The sequence below is a fragment of the Gasterosteus aculeatus genome, chromosome 1 (genome assembly GCF_964276395.1).
Source record: "Gasterosteus aculeatus chromosome 1, fGasAcu3.hap1.1, whole genome shotgun sequence".
Taxonomy (NCBI): domain Eukaryota; kingdom Metazoa; phylum Chordata; class Actinopteri; order Perciformes; family Gasterosteidae; genus Gasterosteus; species Gasterosteus aculeatus.
In genome coordinates this window covers 11,918,302-11,934,296 of record NC_135688.1, presented here as the reverse complement: position 1 = coordinate 11,934,296, position 15,995 = coordinate 11,918,302, and the positions used below count along the sequence as shown (strand labels likewise).

The 15,995-nt window shown below is 43.2% G+C and overlaps 1 protein-coding gene across 3 annotated transcripts in view; it reads left to right on the top strand.

The window, feature by feature from the left end:
* LOC120823871 (roundabout homolog 2) overlaps window positions 1-15,995 on the top strand; it is a 41,697-nt gene that overhangs the window by 24,645 nt on the left and 1,057 nt on the right. The window contains exons 8-25 of one of the 3 annotated variants that reach the window (XM_040184315.2): window positions 793-964; window positions 1,460-1,665; window positions 3,052-3,133; window positions 3,335-3,500; window positions 5,298-5,464; window positions 5,740-5,861; window positions 6,054-6,270; window positions 6,769-6,887; window positions 8,721-8,898; window positions 9,496-9,708; window positions 10,691-10,733; window positions 10,821-10,942; window positions 11,019-11,306; window positions 12,305-12,443; window positions 13,586-13,893; window positions 14,459-14,575; window positions 14,834-15,013; window positions 15,349-15,470. In XM_040184315.2, coding sequence (XP_040040249.2) covers window positions 793-964; window positions 1,460-1,665; window positions 3,052-3,133; window positions 3,335-3,500; window positions 5,298-5,464; window positions 5,740-5,861; window positions 6,054-6,270; window positions 6,769-6,887; window positions 8,721-8,898; window positions 9,496-9,708; window positions 10,691-10,733; window positions 10,821-10,942; window positions 11,019-11,306; window positions 12,305-12,443; window positions 13,586-13,893; window positions 14,459-14,575; window positions 14,834-15,013; window positions 15,349-15,470 — 2,961 coding nt within the window. Of the gene's footprint in view, window positions 1-792; window positions 965-1,459; window positions 1,666-3,051; window positions 3,134-3,331; window positions 3,501-5,297; window positions 5,465-5,739; window positions 5,862-6,053; window positions 6,271-6,768; window positions 6,888-8,720; window positions 8,899-9,495; window positions 9,709-10,690; window positions 10,734-10,820; window positions 10,943-11,018; window positions 11,307-12,304; window positions 12,444-13,585; window positions 13,894-14,458; window positions 14,576-14,833; window positions 15,014-15,348; window positions 15,471-15,995 lie in introns of all 3 variants that reach the window. The other 2 variants (XM_040184325.2, XM_040184306.2) reach the window with 2 other exon arrangements.

Genomic DNA, 15,995 nt, shown 5'->3' with positions numbered 1-15,995 from the left:
AGCCTTATAACCTAGGTCTAAGCCTCTTAGTGGAATGAAATGTATGGCTGAATGAATTGATAGATCCCCCCCCCCCCCCCCCGCCCCCCTCGTTCACATCCGTCTCACTTGGGAAAAAAAGAAAACAAGACAGATATGAAATTTGCCCCCAAAAACAAACAATCATCTCTTTCTATATATTTGAACCACGCTAGTGTAACTTCACCGTTTTGGTCTAGAATGAAACATTCATCTGCTATTGGAGTAATTGTTGTAAAGAACGTAATAGTTATACTTTCCGGGGAAATACCTCAACAACCGCTGAATGGAGGGCCAGAGTTTACTTTACATTCAGCGCCATACTTCATTTCATTTTGTCCAATATTTATGACCAAACACTTAAAATCATTACGATAACTGCTGCTGTGCTGTATGTCTGAACGCCAACAACATCTAATTGCAGCCCAGCAGACGCCTCTTTTTGTCCATGAAGTGGTACAACAATATTACAAGGGAAGTAATCATTAGACAGAGCAGGGCTACAAAATGTAAACAAACCTGCAGTCAGCCATCTTTGTTTTTTAGTATGCGCAAATTGATAAGATCACACCATCTTTTCCAAACGCTGCGTTTTCACATCACCACACAGATACAAAGGAGTTGTTTTTAAAATAAATACCGTTTTTACGCACTAAAACTCAGTTTGCTCCTGTATGAGAGGCCAAAGCGTAGAAGAAAATATCTAACAAACCTATACATTTTGACAGGGATTTCTATTTATTCTATTTTAATATTTTGTCTGTGTGTTTTTAGATGTTGCTGTTCCCCGGCCAGCCACCTTCACAGTCTGGCCGTTACTCTGTCTCCATGAGCGGAGAACTGACCATCGCTGACGTGCACCCTGAGGACTCTGGTTTCTACATCTGCCAGGCCATCAGCGTAGCAGGAAGCGTGTTGACCAAGGCGATGCTGGAGGTGGAGGGAGGTGAGACCTCAGTTCTCCCAGTAAGGTTTAAAACTGGGGGGAGGGAGATTCTTTGTTCTGTATTGTCAGCTAGAAGAAGAAGAAGCCGTTTTTATCGCCACGTATTATTTTACACATAAAATAATACGTTCGTCCGCCCGTGCGCCACGTTCACAGATGTTTTGTGCTAATGAGCAGAAAACATATTAATTACTAAGTAGGTGCATAACAATAAGGCTCATAAAGGGCAAGAAAGTTATCCACCTCATGCTGGGTGAGCAATGGATTTAAGGCTTGATGTCATCCTCAGGATGCTCGTCAGCTTCTTTTTTTTCCGTTTTATGCAGCCTATTCTTTTTTTGCCTACTAACCCTCTGACGTATTTCCCCCCTTTGCGCTGTAACAGCTGGCAACTTTATGATCAAACCTTCAATCGACCTTTTTGTAAGCCTTCCGAGTGTGTTTTCTCCGCTGTTAATTCACCGCATTCTGCCTCATCTCCCCTCAAACCGATAGGTCCTTCAGGTCGTGTTCCGCCAATTATTCGCCAAGGTCCGTCCAATCAGACTGTATCCCGGGGTGCGACGGCGCAGCTGCACTGTCGCGTAATCGGAGGGCCCTCAGTCAAGATTTCATGGGAGAAGGATGGAGAGAGACTTCTGGGAAATAAACCTCGGCAGATCTTGATGGAAAATGGCACTTTGCAAATCACAGACATAAAGGTGTGTGTGTGTGTGTGTGTGTTAAGTGGGTGTCATTTGTTGGAAAGGGCGTGAAAAGGATGAGTGACTGCTTGTCCAATGGAAACAACAAAAAGAAACTAGAAAATCTTTAAGTCTTCCTGTTTGATCTTTGGCCTTCCTTCACCCTCTCTGCACCCCATGTGGCGAAATCATTTTTTTTCTTTCCTATCACGTGTTCCGTTTTTGTTTGTAAAATTAAGGTGAGACTGAGTTCCAAAGAACAATCTCTCTGAGGTAAAGCATATCTCTCCTGCGCAATTATGTGCTCATGCGGTGTGTAATTGTAATGTTAATGAAGGTGCTTGTTTGTAAATGCTAATGTGTTCTACTTTGATGGAAGAGCAGTAACCCCACCTGGAGGTCGTTGAGTGCGTGTGAGACGGAGTTAAAGCAGCATCGTTTTTGTATTAATCGACCGGCGACAGATGATTAATCATCTGACCGGCTTTTAATTGCATTTCCTGCCCGCCTGTGCCGATTCACTTCCTCTCTCACTCTCTCACTCCGGCTACGTCGCTCTGCAAAACTCGCTGCATTACGGTTTGGTCCACTGCACCACCGAGGCTGGGGAAATCTGCCACGCCAACGTGCTCAATGGAACAGAAGAGATGCATTAGTGTGGCATCGGGGGAATGACAAGGGGGGGAGAGGCAATGGAGATGACGAGTCAGGAACTAAAAATATTTACCCCGCTCATGCCCCTACTCAATATTTTAGCAGCTGTTGAAGTCGTCTAAAAATTATTTTTTTAAAGTCGACTTGCCCGCGTGCCGTGTTGTCTGTCAGCCGCGAGGTCAACGCTGCGACGGATGATCTCATATGGGCGGATGATCGTTCCGGTAGACCGGGGCCCGGAGCGAACACCAGTACCAGTACAAACAATGTAACAGGAGGGCAGGTCAATCAGGATGTGTAGCTTTTTAGAGCTGCTGAGGTGAAAAATATTGCTAAAGGTCAAAGGTTAGCTATTACATTTGATAAGAATGATGGCACACTATCAGACAGCAGTGGGCAAAGATGTCTTCACCTTGAAGCTGGATTAGCAGCATTAAACTACCTAAAAGAAAATCTATTATCTACATTAATGAATCATTCAGTATTTCCTTCTGAAATGTATGTAGCAGAACAAATTAGGATAATATGGAATCACTTCAAGTTGTAGTCAGACTGCATAATACCTAAAAAAAATACTCTTCTCCTGCCAGACAGAAATGTGTTTATATTACTGAACAATCTTGAACTGAACATTCCTTCAGTCATCTGAAGAGATCCATCCTTTTTCAAAAATGTGAAACTGATTGCCGCGCGTGTTTTCTTTCCCTTTCTTTCCGACGCCCGTCTCAAATGTTGACTGCTGCTCAACAGGACACGGACTCGGGGACGTACACGTGTGAAGTATCCAGCGCCACCGGGGAATCGAGCTGGAGTGGGATGCTGAGTGTCAGAGGTACTCGCACCCAAAACCCTCCGCTTTCCATCCCTCTGTTACACTTCACACTCTGTCACTCCCATACAACACCTCCGCGCTCGAGGAGCCACACATGTGCTCACAGTCCGCGGCCGGGACAAAAATCATCAGTCAATCAATCAATTGCTGTGGTTAAACAGCGCAGGTTTTTTTTTGTTGTTGTGTGTTTTTTATCAGAAGATGGGGTCTCCTCTGTATCCAGAGCTTCTGAGTTCATCCAGCTTCCGGGGCCTCCGCAGAAGCCGATAGTGACAGAGGTGACCAAAAACACTGTCACCCTCATCTGGCAGTCCAACCCCCATGAAGGAGGCGCCGCCGTTACCTCCTACATCATCGAGGCCTTCAGGTGAGCGCCTCATACAGAGGAAGCAATGCATTCGTGTTAGAAAGGCAGTGTAAGCTGCAAGGTCAAAATTATGGGGAGTTGGGGATCTGTAGCATCTGACCCCCACCAGGCCTCCGTCTTCTCTGTCTCCGTTTTATTTTGTTTGCATTCCGACTGTTCCAACATAATAAGGTCTTCTTCATTTAGAGCCATTAGAGTTTGAGCATGAGTCATCTCCGCCCGCGGGAGAGACGGCTCTGTTAAGTGACGTGAAAGCGTGACACTGTCTGCATCAGTACTTAACCGCGGCGACCCCGAGGAGAGACACCGCAGCTCTCACAACCAACCAGAGGCTTCGGTGAGACGGACAGTGAGTGAAAGAAGAGACAATTACTGCAGCGGTCAGCCCGACAGCTCTGTCCTGTCCTCGGGCAAAGGAAGGAGGAGACGCAAGCCCAGTTCACCAGTTAACTCACATTCCACAGAAGCAGCAGAGAGGGCGCACACACACACACACACACACACACACACACACACACAGTCGAGTGTGTCGAGTTAGAAAGAAAGCTCAGTGTGGTGAACTTGCACGCAGAGCTGATGATGAAGATCCCCTGACTGCTGCACGGGGCACGTTTTTTTTTCAGGCTTCAGCAGGAACAAAAGGGCAAACCAAGTCAGCGCTGTTATTTTACACAGTAAATAACAGCAGTAACATATGTGTTTCTAAGAGAAATCGTAAAGGGGGATTCATGTTAAAGCAGTCAATGTTTCCAAAATTTACAGATGCAATTTAAAAAAAGAAAGAAAATAAAACGTCTGAAGACCGGAGAACATTTGGTTGGAAAGGTGGTAGAAGAAGAAACAGTGGTGATAGAAAAATGTGTGGCCTGCCTCGTGTAATTACCTCGCCATTTTCCCCTCCACGGAGTTGAGAGAAATGTTAAATTGTGCTCATGCTGTTTGAAAGTCGCCCGTCTCTGCACAGCGCCGGACCGCCACGTCCTCGTGGGACCCATTCAAAAGCCGTCGTTATAACCTGCCGCATTAAAGAAATAGTTATTGTATCCGGCCAGACGCCGAATCACGGCCGCTAAAACCCACGAACATTGTGTTGGAATGATTTGCATGTCTCTGTTATTTAACGGACTTGCTAGAAATTCTCCCTCATTTTTTTCTTTGAATGTTTCTTTGAAGTTGAATGAGTGCTACCCTTCTTATCTAACTCCATACAAGAAATCACAAAAGAAATATCAGTAAAGAAATATATTTACAAAGTATAAGTCCATCAATTTAATACTCAAATCACCTTCATCCGGACAAAATCTAAAATGTGAAAACGTAAAAAGGATGTTTTTATTCTGACCATACAATTTATCAATTAATAAAGTTTAAATATGCTACTGAGCTAATTGTAAAAATGGTATATACATTAAGATACTGCACTTTTTTTTCAAATCGCAAGGTTGCAACAAATGTTTTTGTATCGTAATAAAAGTTGTTCCAATGCTGAATACGTGATCTACAGAATGTGTCCAGTTGGATCTCTAGCTGACATTGACTGCCTCACTTTGTTGTTGTTATCTCAAGATAACATTATAATGAAGCCTTACTCAATATAACAGTAATTAAAACAATGTTCAAACAGAGGGCACATTTGACTGTTGAAACCGTGTTCTTACATCCTGATAAATGTCCCGACCTTCAACTGTGATGATATCATTTAGCATTTCCCTAAAACTCACTAAATAAGTAAGTAATCATCAAATATTTAGTATTTTAGTCTGACGACAGTGGTGGTTTCATTTCCTTTTCCTGCAGCCAATCGGTGGGCAGCAGCTGGCAGACGGTGGCGGACCATGTGAAGCAGGAGAGGCACACGGTCGTGGGGCTCTTCCCAAACACGGTTTATCTCTTCATAGTCAGAGCGGTCAACTCCTACGGCCTCAGCGACCCCAGCCCCATCTCCGAGCCTGTCAGGACGCAGGGTGAGTTACACAAGCAAAAGCTTTTGCTTTACACCGTAGTGTAATAACAGTCCGTTTGAAACTATTTTCGTTTCATTTTATATTGCTGGAGAAATAAACCATAAATCCTGGCTGGCACCAAGATAGTGAGCTACATGGTTCAGAAAAACCTCATTCGCAATTGCTACTAATTGCTTGCTCAGCGGGGAACTGTTCTGCCTTCAGCAATGTTTTAAATTCATCTAAAAGCTTTTGCCGAATCGCTGGGACGAACTCGCATTTCTTTGTTGTTTCAGATGGGAGTCCGACAGAACAGGGTGTGGACCACAGACAGGTGCAGCGAGAGTTGGGAGAGGTGTCCGTCTACCTGCAGAAGCCTGTGGTTCTGTCTCCGACCAGTGCCAGGATTTCTTGGACTGTGAGTTGAATGCACGGCTGATTAAAAAAAAAAACAGTCTACTTTTCAAAGTCGCGGTGTGAAGGACACACGTTAATCTCCAAACGTTAACTTCAAAAGAACTCTCTCAAACGTCGCGTGGCGCAAAGAGATTACCTTGAAGTACACACATGGCCGGTTCTGCTTCTCATCACCGCCAAACTCTGTTCTCAGGTCGCCCTTCAGTCTCGCTACGTTCAGGGTTATCGAATATTTTACCGGACCATCGGCAGCTCCTGGTTGGTCCGGGATGTGGAGGCCACGTCTGAGCACAGCGTCGTCATAGTAGATCTGTACAGCAGCACGGAGTACGAGGTCAAGATACGCCCTTACTTCAACGAGTTGCAGGGACATGACAGCCTCATGGTTCTTCTGCGCCTGCCGGAGGAGGGTAAGACACGGCTTTGTTTGTACCGTAGGTTTGTAATTATCAAGTAACGTGTGGAATTATTGGAGTAGCAGTTGTTATAAATGTCATTAAGGTAATTGGACAAAGTACAGTAGGTAGCACGTGTTTATGGTCCTTAATTTACTAATGTGTTCGTATTCCTTTCCCAAGGGTTTCCATAAAATAATTATGTGATTGTGCAAGTTATACAGAGATGATGTCCAATTTCTACTTGCAAAAAGGTGATATTGAGAATAAAGTTTCTAGTGATAAATGAATGATGAATTAATATTTAATTGGATTTAAACCAGGAAGTTCTTACCAGGACACTTATTTTCCTGGAAAAAAGTAGCCAGTTATTTGGTTCTTTCAAGGAAACGTCTCATCCATGATTAGGAAATTATCAGGAAATTGTGGACCTGCAAAATTGAGCAGGACCATAAAACAGATATCAGTTAATGAAAAGAGAAATGTAATTTTCCTTCTTATCTCATTCTGCAGTTTTAAGTGCGCCTCCACAGGCTGTATCAGTGGTTCAGCTCACCAACAGCTCCAGTATCAGCGTGTCCTGGGAGCCTCCGTCCCATAATACTCAGAGCGGCATCATTCAAGAGTACAAGGTCAGACCAAAACCTTCTTCTTTTTTTTTGTATTTAAATTGGGGCCCTGAGGAGAGAGAGGGTCAAATGTTCTCTGGATTCTAAAGCATGAGGCATATTTGGGGTATTCAAAAATTATTTTTTTAACTAAATCATCAAAGAAAAAATGAATTTGAATAAAGTTATTAACTGAATTAATGAAAAAATAGTTAGTTTTCAAAAAACAATAATCAACTTTCTATCTACTAAAGGTCATTTTTGTCAACATAAATACCTCACCCAAACATGATGAAAAAACACCAAAAACAACCAAAAGAATTGGTTGTTGGTTACGTCACTTTAATTTAAAATTTGAATGTCACTGGTATGTTTGGAAGTTTCCAACTAATCAGCCCTAAAATTCAATTGACTGCAGCTATCAGCACATGATTTCACCTGAATGTCTGATTGTCAAATGTTTATTTCCGACGTTAAATCCATCCACTCCACCTGCATTCTGCAAAAACTAAACGTTCCTTTAATCAATGATATTTCTACACACTCACTACAAATTAGCTGATGGATACCTATTACAAAAAAACACTGATTTTAATCAGCGATTAGTAATTACTCAAGCCTCTTATCTGGAGCCAGTGCATCGCTGCTGCCAGCAAAAGACACTCAATTTGGTCATCAGATTGAACACTGACTGTCCCGTCATCTGTTTGCTCCGTGTTCGGTTTTTCCGTCTCTTAGCATAAGCACACTGATTACTAATCACCCGGCTGCTCTTCTAAGAAAAAGAAAAAATAACTTGTTGTTCTATTGGTTTGATTCCTTCCTCCCGTCTGCATTGACGTGCAGAAGGTTGGTGAGAAAACCACACGTCTGATCACGAATTACCAGATTCTTTTTGTGTGTGAACGGCTCATCGGCCAAAGGCAAGGATCACACTTAATCCCCTTACACATTCAATTAGCCGAAACCCCACACTATGTTTTGTAGAAGCCTCCGTCTGGCTTAAACTTTTGAAGTTATTGAATTGTCAGTCGTGTGTAACAGGAAACCTTTTACTTACAAAGACTTGTTTGATTAAGAAATTAACTCCTTGTACATTACGCACATTATACCGCAAGTGAAGGATGCATGAGAACATTTACTCAAGTGTTGTGTTGAGGAAAATGTGGTACTTTTAGTCCACTGTTTTTATTAGTTAGACCAGTTATACATAAAGGATTTAGCAACAAAAGAAATGTTTGGTCCATTGTTGTTATATGATTCATTAAGGTGATAGTGTGCAAAGTAGTTCAGATTGGCTCCACCTTGGTAACATCTGACATTAGTTCTTTTATTTTGAAACATTAAATAGATTTTACAAATGATAATATAGAAAATTAGACTTTAAAATAATTTTTCACACCCCAAAACAATCATTTTCTCTATTGATTGAAACCTTGAATTTATGAAGAAAACGACCCCCACCCAAGTCTCCAATGCGATCAAACAGGACTTTCAATAACAATAGATTATTAACATATGATACTACTTTTACAGGGAAAAGGTGTGTTCATATCTACAATCTTTTACAGTCATCCAACTCTCGTGATCTTTCATTGGAGAGCAACATGTTCAACACATAGATGAATACATAAAAAGACGCACCCTTTTTTAACGGCCCTGTATTGACATTCCTTCCTCCTTCTCTAATCCCTGTCTGTCATTCTCTGCTGTGTGCTACCAAATAAAGCTTCGGCCAAATCCTCCCATTACTGTGCGTCCTATCACACGGGTCCCATTCGATCACAGGGTTCTCAAGGGTCCGTGTTCTCTTTAAGACTCAAACATCAACCCTCCGCAATTCGTTTTTTCGGTCAGGTTTGGTGTCTAAGCAGCGGCACGGAGCGGGAAAACCAGATCAACCGGACAGTGGACGGAGCGGTTCTGTCCATCCTGCTGACGGGCCTGTTGCCTGACGTCCGGTACTCGGTGGTGGTGGCTGCCGTCACCGGTCTGGGTGTGGGTGCTCAGAGCCAAGCCGTCAGCCTGCTTCTCAGTGAGTCACTCAAACTGTTCCAGCCTTTTGCGGATTGATATACGGCCAAATGTGCTGTCAGTGGGCTCAGCTTATTGCTGTGTTACCGAATGACTTCACAGCGTTGGCAGCACCGATGTTCCGAGCGTGAACAAAGGGGAACCAGAGATGTTTGTTTGGGTTGTATTAAAGTATTGCCAGCTCGTTGCAGCCCAGAGGAGGTGAGTCGTATTCAGCGTTTTCCAAGGTGTTTTTCTTCTCCGGTTTTTTTTTTAGGAATAATATGGCATTTTGGGGAACAAGCTTATTCACTCCCTTTCCAATAGTTAGATGAGGGAATTGATGTGGCTTTCATGTCTTTGCTGTAAAAATGAAGCTACAGCCAGCTTGGCTCCGCACAAAACCTTGAAACCGGTTGTAGAGGAAACAAACTCCACCTAGCAGTACCTCTAGGTTTGATTAACCCATTCGAAAACCAAATGGAATGCTGAAAAAAAACAACCAGTTTTATAATTAACCAACTCGAGCAGGAAGTGAGATGATTTGCCTCAAAGCATCAACAGATTGTTGTTAAAGAAGCTCCTATACAGCATGGGATAAAATGACAATTCCTTACAGCTCTCCCTCTGGGCGATACGCCAGTGAAGAAAGGCCGTGACCTCAGCATATCGGAGCAAATCGCAAGCGTCGTCCAGCAGCCGGCCTTCGTGGCGGGACTCGGCGTGGCCGCGTGGTTGGTGCTGATGGGCTTCAGTGGCTGGTTCTACTGTCGACACCGCAGGAGGAAGCAGCTGGGACACTACACCACGTCGTTCGCATACACCCCAGCGGGTATGTGGGGGAAAAGCTTTGACTTGCGATTTAAGATTTAGCATCACGACAGGTGTTGGATGTTCAAAGGTTACATTTCTGGAATTTGACATCTGTTTTTTTTTTTTTTTCAGTTTTTCAGCAGCTTTAGTTTTTGATGTCAGGAAGATCTTTTTTGTTTGAGAAAGAACTGTGTCAAAATTGCAGAAAAGGCAACAATGATGTGCTGCAGCAGGGTTTTCAGACACCTTTGTAATTATAAATCCATTAAAAATCTCTTGTGGTTGAAAAGGACAGAAAAAAATGGGCTCAGTTATACTGAAAACTGTCAGCTTTTAGGTGACAAATTCCTAACAGACCACCGGGAGGAATTCTCCAGCAGTGATAAATGTTTTCAATTTGAGTTTGTATGCACTTACACTGCAAATTCAGTTAATTAAAAAGTCTATCTACATTGGACAGTTTTCATGGCAGGAAAAAAGTGAAAACCCATCAAAGCATAAACAGTAACCACAGTATGCAATTTAGATTAGATATGAAAAAAACATCAGTTGTTTTTTACGTTTAAACATATCGGTTTTTGTTCATAAACACACAACGGACGGCCCAAAGCTTTAAGGGAAACGGATATGATTTGACTTTCCCATAAATATTCCACAGTGACTATTATTGCCACACTAATGAATGAAGATTATATTTCTTTTACATTTAAGTATGGAATATATCATCTTGTTCATTTAGATGCCACAGTCCTTCAACTAACATTTGCATTTGTGTGTATTGCAGGCATAATGGATACATTTGATTATGTAGGTCATCTGTATGTCATCAAAAATATTGATTCATCGATTTGTTGATTTATTAAATGAAGTATTTCTTTTTTTGGAATGGAGCAAATTCAGTTTGAAATGTATTTACCTCCCGGGGAATCTTTTGTTTTCAGACAAAACCATTTCTACTGTAAAACAAGATGAGTAACTAGGAGCTTGTTTCTTTTTTTCAGTTGGCTTTGCTCATAGTGACGGATCTGGAATCACCAATGGAGGGTAAAATGAAGATACTGATTTGATTCAGACAATCTCTGTGTATTTCATGTACAACCTGTACAGGTAATCTTGCTCTCTTTTTTTCAGGCCTGGGTTGTTAGGATCAAACATGGGCAACTACCCCTGGCTGGCGGACTCTTGGCCCACTCCAAACCTCACTCACAACAGCAAAGACTCCGGAAAACTGGACTCTGACCGATATTATAACAGTAAGAGCTCGCCGACTATTAATGACTCTCAAAACACAAATAAAACTGTTGTTTTTAATGAACCTTCCCTGTTCAGCCATCGGCAACATGAACTACCCGAACCAGCCAGAGAAGCGCAGCACGGCGTCCAACGACAGTCCCATCTACAGCACCATCAACACGGCCGCCGAGGACGAGCTGCTGGCGTACTACGACACTTACTCCAGTGCGTCCTACAACCAGGGGCCGGACCCGTACAGCAGCAACCCGGCGCTGCCTAACAGCGGCCTGGTGGGTCTGGAGCTGGACCTGGACCACTGGACCATCCAGTCCGCTCATTCTGGGTCTGAATATGCCAAGCTCCAGTATACAAAGAAAAGTAACGGTGAGAGTTATAATCCAGTTTTTTATATAAAAAAAGGGGGGGATAGATATTATTACATCCTAACTGATCAGATACCGTTTGAGTGTGAAATTGTATTTCTTGTATAATTGAAACTTTTAAAAAAGGGAAATGTGATACCGTGTTACATCCAAATTTTTTGTTTATACACCAAATTTTTTTCAATCTTGGAGAGACTGAGTAATGTTAAATGAAGCGTGAGGATAGTCGCCATGGTTACAAGCTGTAAAGTACAATTACACGATGTTTAAAATCTACTGTTTCCTTAAGCTGTGTTGATGCATGTTGATTCACACTTTTCTTGTCCGCTGAAGACTATGACGTTAATCGTGTAAATGAAAGAGTTGCCCCTCAAGGTGCGATGCTCGCAACTCTAACGGTCGATGTAGGCTCGATTGACATGGATACATGCTTGCATTTTTATTATCAGTTTCAAACTATAACAAACATATAAAACACACCAGAAACCAGGATTAAACATTTCTAATTTAATATTTGTACAATACAACATGGAAATGTTATTGACATGTTGATAACTAAGATTTGATGATGGGCAATTAGCACAACCAACAGAAATCAAGCACAGCATCAGTTCCCACTGCCTCTCATGCTACTTTGCCTGTCATCTAAAAACGCATCTATTTAATAAACAGATTCATGTCTGCATTTTTTTTATATTTGCTTGTTTTTTTTTCAATGCCTTTTTATGTTTTGCGTATTTGGTGATGATTCACATACAATAAAAGATACATACATCACTCATATACAGGGACTAAGGATTGAGGATTTATACATCCAAAAAGGTCAATGAAGAGCAATGTCCTTCAGGCACCCATGAGCAGTGCGAGGAGACTGAATGTCCTTCACCATATTTATCACACAAATCTGCCAGAAACTTCAACATCCAGCTACGCGTGGAGATGATTACATTCTGAATAATGAATATAACTCGTGTACCTATTGCAATTTTGTGTTCACAGATAAACTGGTAAAGCAGAGGTCCACTGGGTCCTCGTCCAGGTCGGCTCCTCTCACCTGGGTGGATGTTCTGTCGCTGCCTCTTCCTCCCAACAGAGACAAAGTCCAAACAAAGCCAGAAAAAGATGATGAGCAACACAGGTGGGATTCATTTAGATTTTTTTTAAAGATGTACATCAAGGCCCTTTTCTCCTCCTCTAATAACACAATTGCCTTTTATCCCGTCTTAATTATTATTTATTTATAGCGTCAAGGCGTCTGACTTCACCTACGTGACAGAGACAGTTAAAGCAGATGGACGTCAAACCTGCCCTGTAACTCGGCCAAGGCCGTCAAAGAAATCTGCAGCCAAGTTTGGATTGAGGGTGTTTTCAAATTAACAACAGTGTCTGCAGGCAGCGAGTGGATTGAGCTGTGGGGGTTCCAAGGGGAGTGTCTCCCCTAACTAGTTCTGACAGATTAGATTGTGGACATAACGGGGTGGGATGGGACGGCGTGTCTTCTGTAATGACATTAGCCACCATCTGACAGTCTGGATTAGTACTTTCCATTTTATGACGACGCGTCCATCATTAAATCAGCCCTGCCGGCGCTGCAGTGACAACGCGGATCACGAAGGGTGGTCCTCTCCAACTCTGTGTCGTCCACTTTTCATTGAACTGCTTTAACAAATCCTCCTTCACTTACGTACATCTTTTCTTACATCAGTATTGATGGCAGTGATGGTCTGTCGATTATGCACGGATATTTAAGTCCACCTCAGACCGATCTAAAAGTAAACGTTGCTGATTTTCAACTCACTTCGTATCAATGTCGATGTTTTTGCTTTTTTTTTACAAACGAATGAACGTTCAGCTTCCTCGCTGTGTTGCCTGCGCCCGGAGCTCCCTGTTCACCCACCGGAGGCTCCATCTGATGACGTTAAGCGCGTAATTTCGTGTGTCACGCAGTGGACCGCTCGCGGTGGGTGAGCAGGGACGCACCAGACGCCAGTAACGCAAATCCACCCACATTGAAAACACCAGTACCCCTTTAAATCTCACTTATAATAGCTCGTACTACATGTGAATTAAATGTGATTTCTAACCTAATAGCTAAAATACAAATTCAGCTATACCTTTGTGTTTAGTCCTAGTAAACAAATGTTAGCACATTGAATAAATAACATTGATATTATCTCTCAAAGCACCGCTGTGCAGCCTCACAGACCCACTGGCACGGCTGTGAAGGGGTTTTACTTACATACATTGCACTCACACTGTTGCTCACTGTCCATCCTGTAGTTCTGGGGAGGAAGACGACAACTGGTGTCCTCCGCTGCCCGCCAGGACCTACCTGATGGACTCTTCCAGGGAGGAACTCTCCAGCCCGCCCTCCAAACCGGCCGAGCTGCCCTACGCGGCAACGCTGACGTGCGCCGCCCAGCGAGACGCACGCAGCCCGCGGCTGCAGCACTTGGACCTGTTGGCCCGTCACCACTCGTCCTCCAAGGTGTCCCAGTCCAACCCGGACCTGTTTGCCGCCCCCAGGGCCCAGGCGGCAGGGGAGATCTACCTCGCCAGCCAATGGGCAGACGATTTCAACGGTACCGGTCCGTTCATATTCTATTTTAAAGGTGTACTGTGTGACTGCATGCTCCCTCTTCTTCTGGGCACACACAATCTCCATTTAAAACATACACGTTGTGGTTTTAATTACTGCTACCTTGTATCTATATCCAAACTTGAACGTGATTGACAAGCTCTCGGAGCTGCTCCACTTCTTTGTCCACTCCCATTAGAAAGCCGACTAGAACTTACAGTGACGCCTAACGCCTCTCAAGGTACAAGTGGTAATACAAGACGTCTTTTATGTAACTTCAACATTGTCACGTCTTCGCCGGGAGTAGCTGATGTCAGTTTATTCTTTTGAATGTTTTGAACAAAACGTCAGGCCGGATTTTGCGCATTTGCACCTTTGAAGCATTTCATCTTTGGAAGGCGCTTCCCGCGAGGCAGTGCACAACTACAGTGTCATCTATAATTTAGTTTATGATGTTATTCAGCAGAAAGTACTTGTGCGTGAAAATCGTGTCACATTTATTCATGGCGCAGCTCGGCGTCCTTTAGTTTGCTCTAAGTTTCCCCGAAGATGACGTCAGCGTGCTCTCTTGTCAGGACAATCTTGTGCTCCAACTGCCGGCTCCAGCCCTGCAGTCCAGGCACACAGATCCAAGAGTAAGAAGAAGACACTTAAAGATGGACAACCCAGACGAGAGCTACACAGCCAAGCAGGTATATAACGCTCTTTCTAACTGGAAAAAACAAACACTTTCCATCTGATTCATTTGGGCTATGAGCATTTTAAACCATAGTAGCAGCGTGGCTGTAGGGAAATATTCTGCTTACATTGATGGTGGTCTAACCATTTTAAGCAAGTCATGATATTGCTAATGTCAAAGACTGTTCCAGGAACTGCTTGACTTTTTGGGGAAAGCTCTTGCAAACCATTACCTGCCTGTCGTTTCTAATCACCATTGCAATACAATGCAGAACTTCCCCCTGCACCCGCCCCCCCCTCGACAGATGACCCCCTGCGGCTCTTGGCGGATGGTTTGAGCCGCAGCCGGACAGACACTGAAAGTAAAGCGGGAAGCGACTCACCGACCCTTGAGAAGAGCGGACAACGTTTATCACCCGAAAGAATAGGACCTACAGAGTTGTTATCACAGGGTAAGAACAACATGCCAGGCTCAGCGCTGCAGCGTCACGCTGCTGTCTGTCAACAATGGATGATAAAAGAACAATTTCACTCCCAACAGCACATGCCATTCGCTTCAACAGCTGGAACCCAAATAAATGTGTATTAATCTTATTGTAATGCTTCACACAAATCCCTTTGGGCTTAAAAAAGAACCAACTGCCGCCCGTGTATGCACATTTATTTTTCCATAGTAGTCGCCCTGCTTTTAGTGGCAGGGGGTCTATTATTCAGTCTGCTCCATCACTTAGGACTTAACCTATATAAATACAGCTGTATCTTGGAGTGATTTGTTTGTCATCACCAGATGAGGATTTAATCCCATACGGACAGCCCAGCTTTCTGCCCCAGGTCCAGATGTCCGGCTACGGTTCCCTGGGAGGGGGAGTCCTGTCACGCCCCTCCACCACCGGCCGGAGGAGAGATGAGGTACGTCTAAACCTGAACGAAATTGTATAGTGCGGGTCACGGTCAGTTCAACAGCAGACTGGGGGGAATTTGAGCTGCTTGTCAGATTCCTTGGTGCACGTTTAAGCCGTTATGTAACACAGAGAACCACTAAACGTCAAAGACTATGAGTGGCTCCCGTCAAGTTTTCTAGCATGTACACTATGCGTGACCAAAACCGGGGGTTTACAAAAAGGATATTTCATTTTAATTATATTTGTATAGCTCAATTGCCTTAGTGTTCAACGGCCATTTTGTGTTTAAAAATAAAGAAGGTAATCACAATCAGAATAGGAAGGACTTTATTTCCACGTATGTTACATACAAAATACAGAATTTGTCTTGGTGGATGCTCTAATAAAAGGGGGCACCAATGAAATAATTATAATTATAAACAGAGAAAAATCATTAATACAAACTGATTAGTGCAATGGTGTTATTCTTGTGCACAATTATTATTATTATAGCTCTAGTACGTCATCCCATCTAGTAAGTCAAATACTGTAT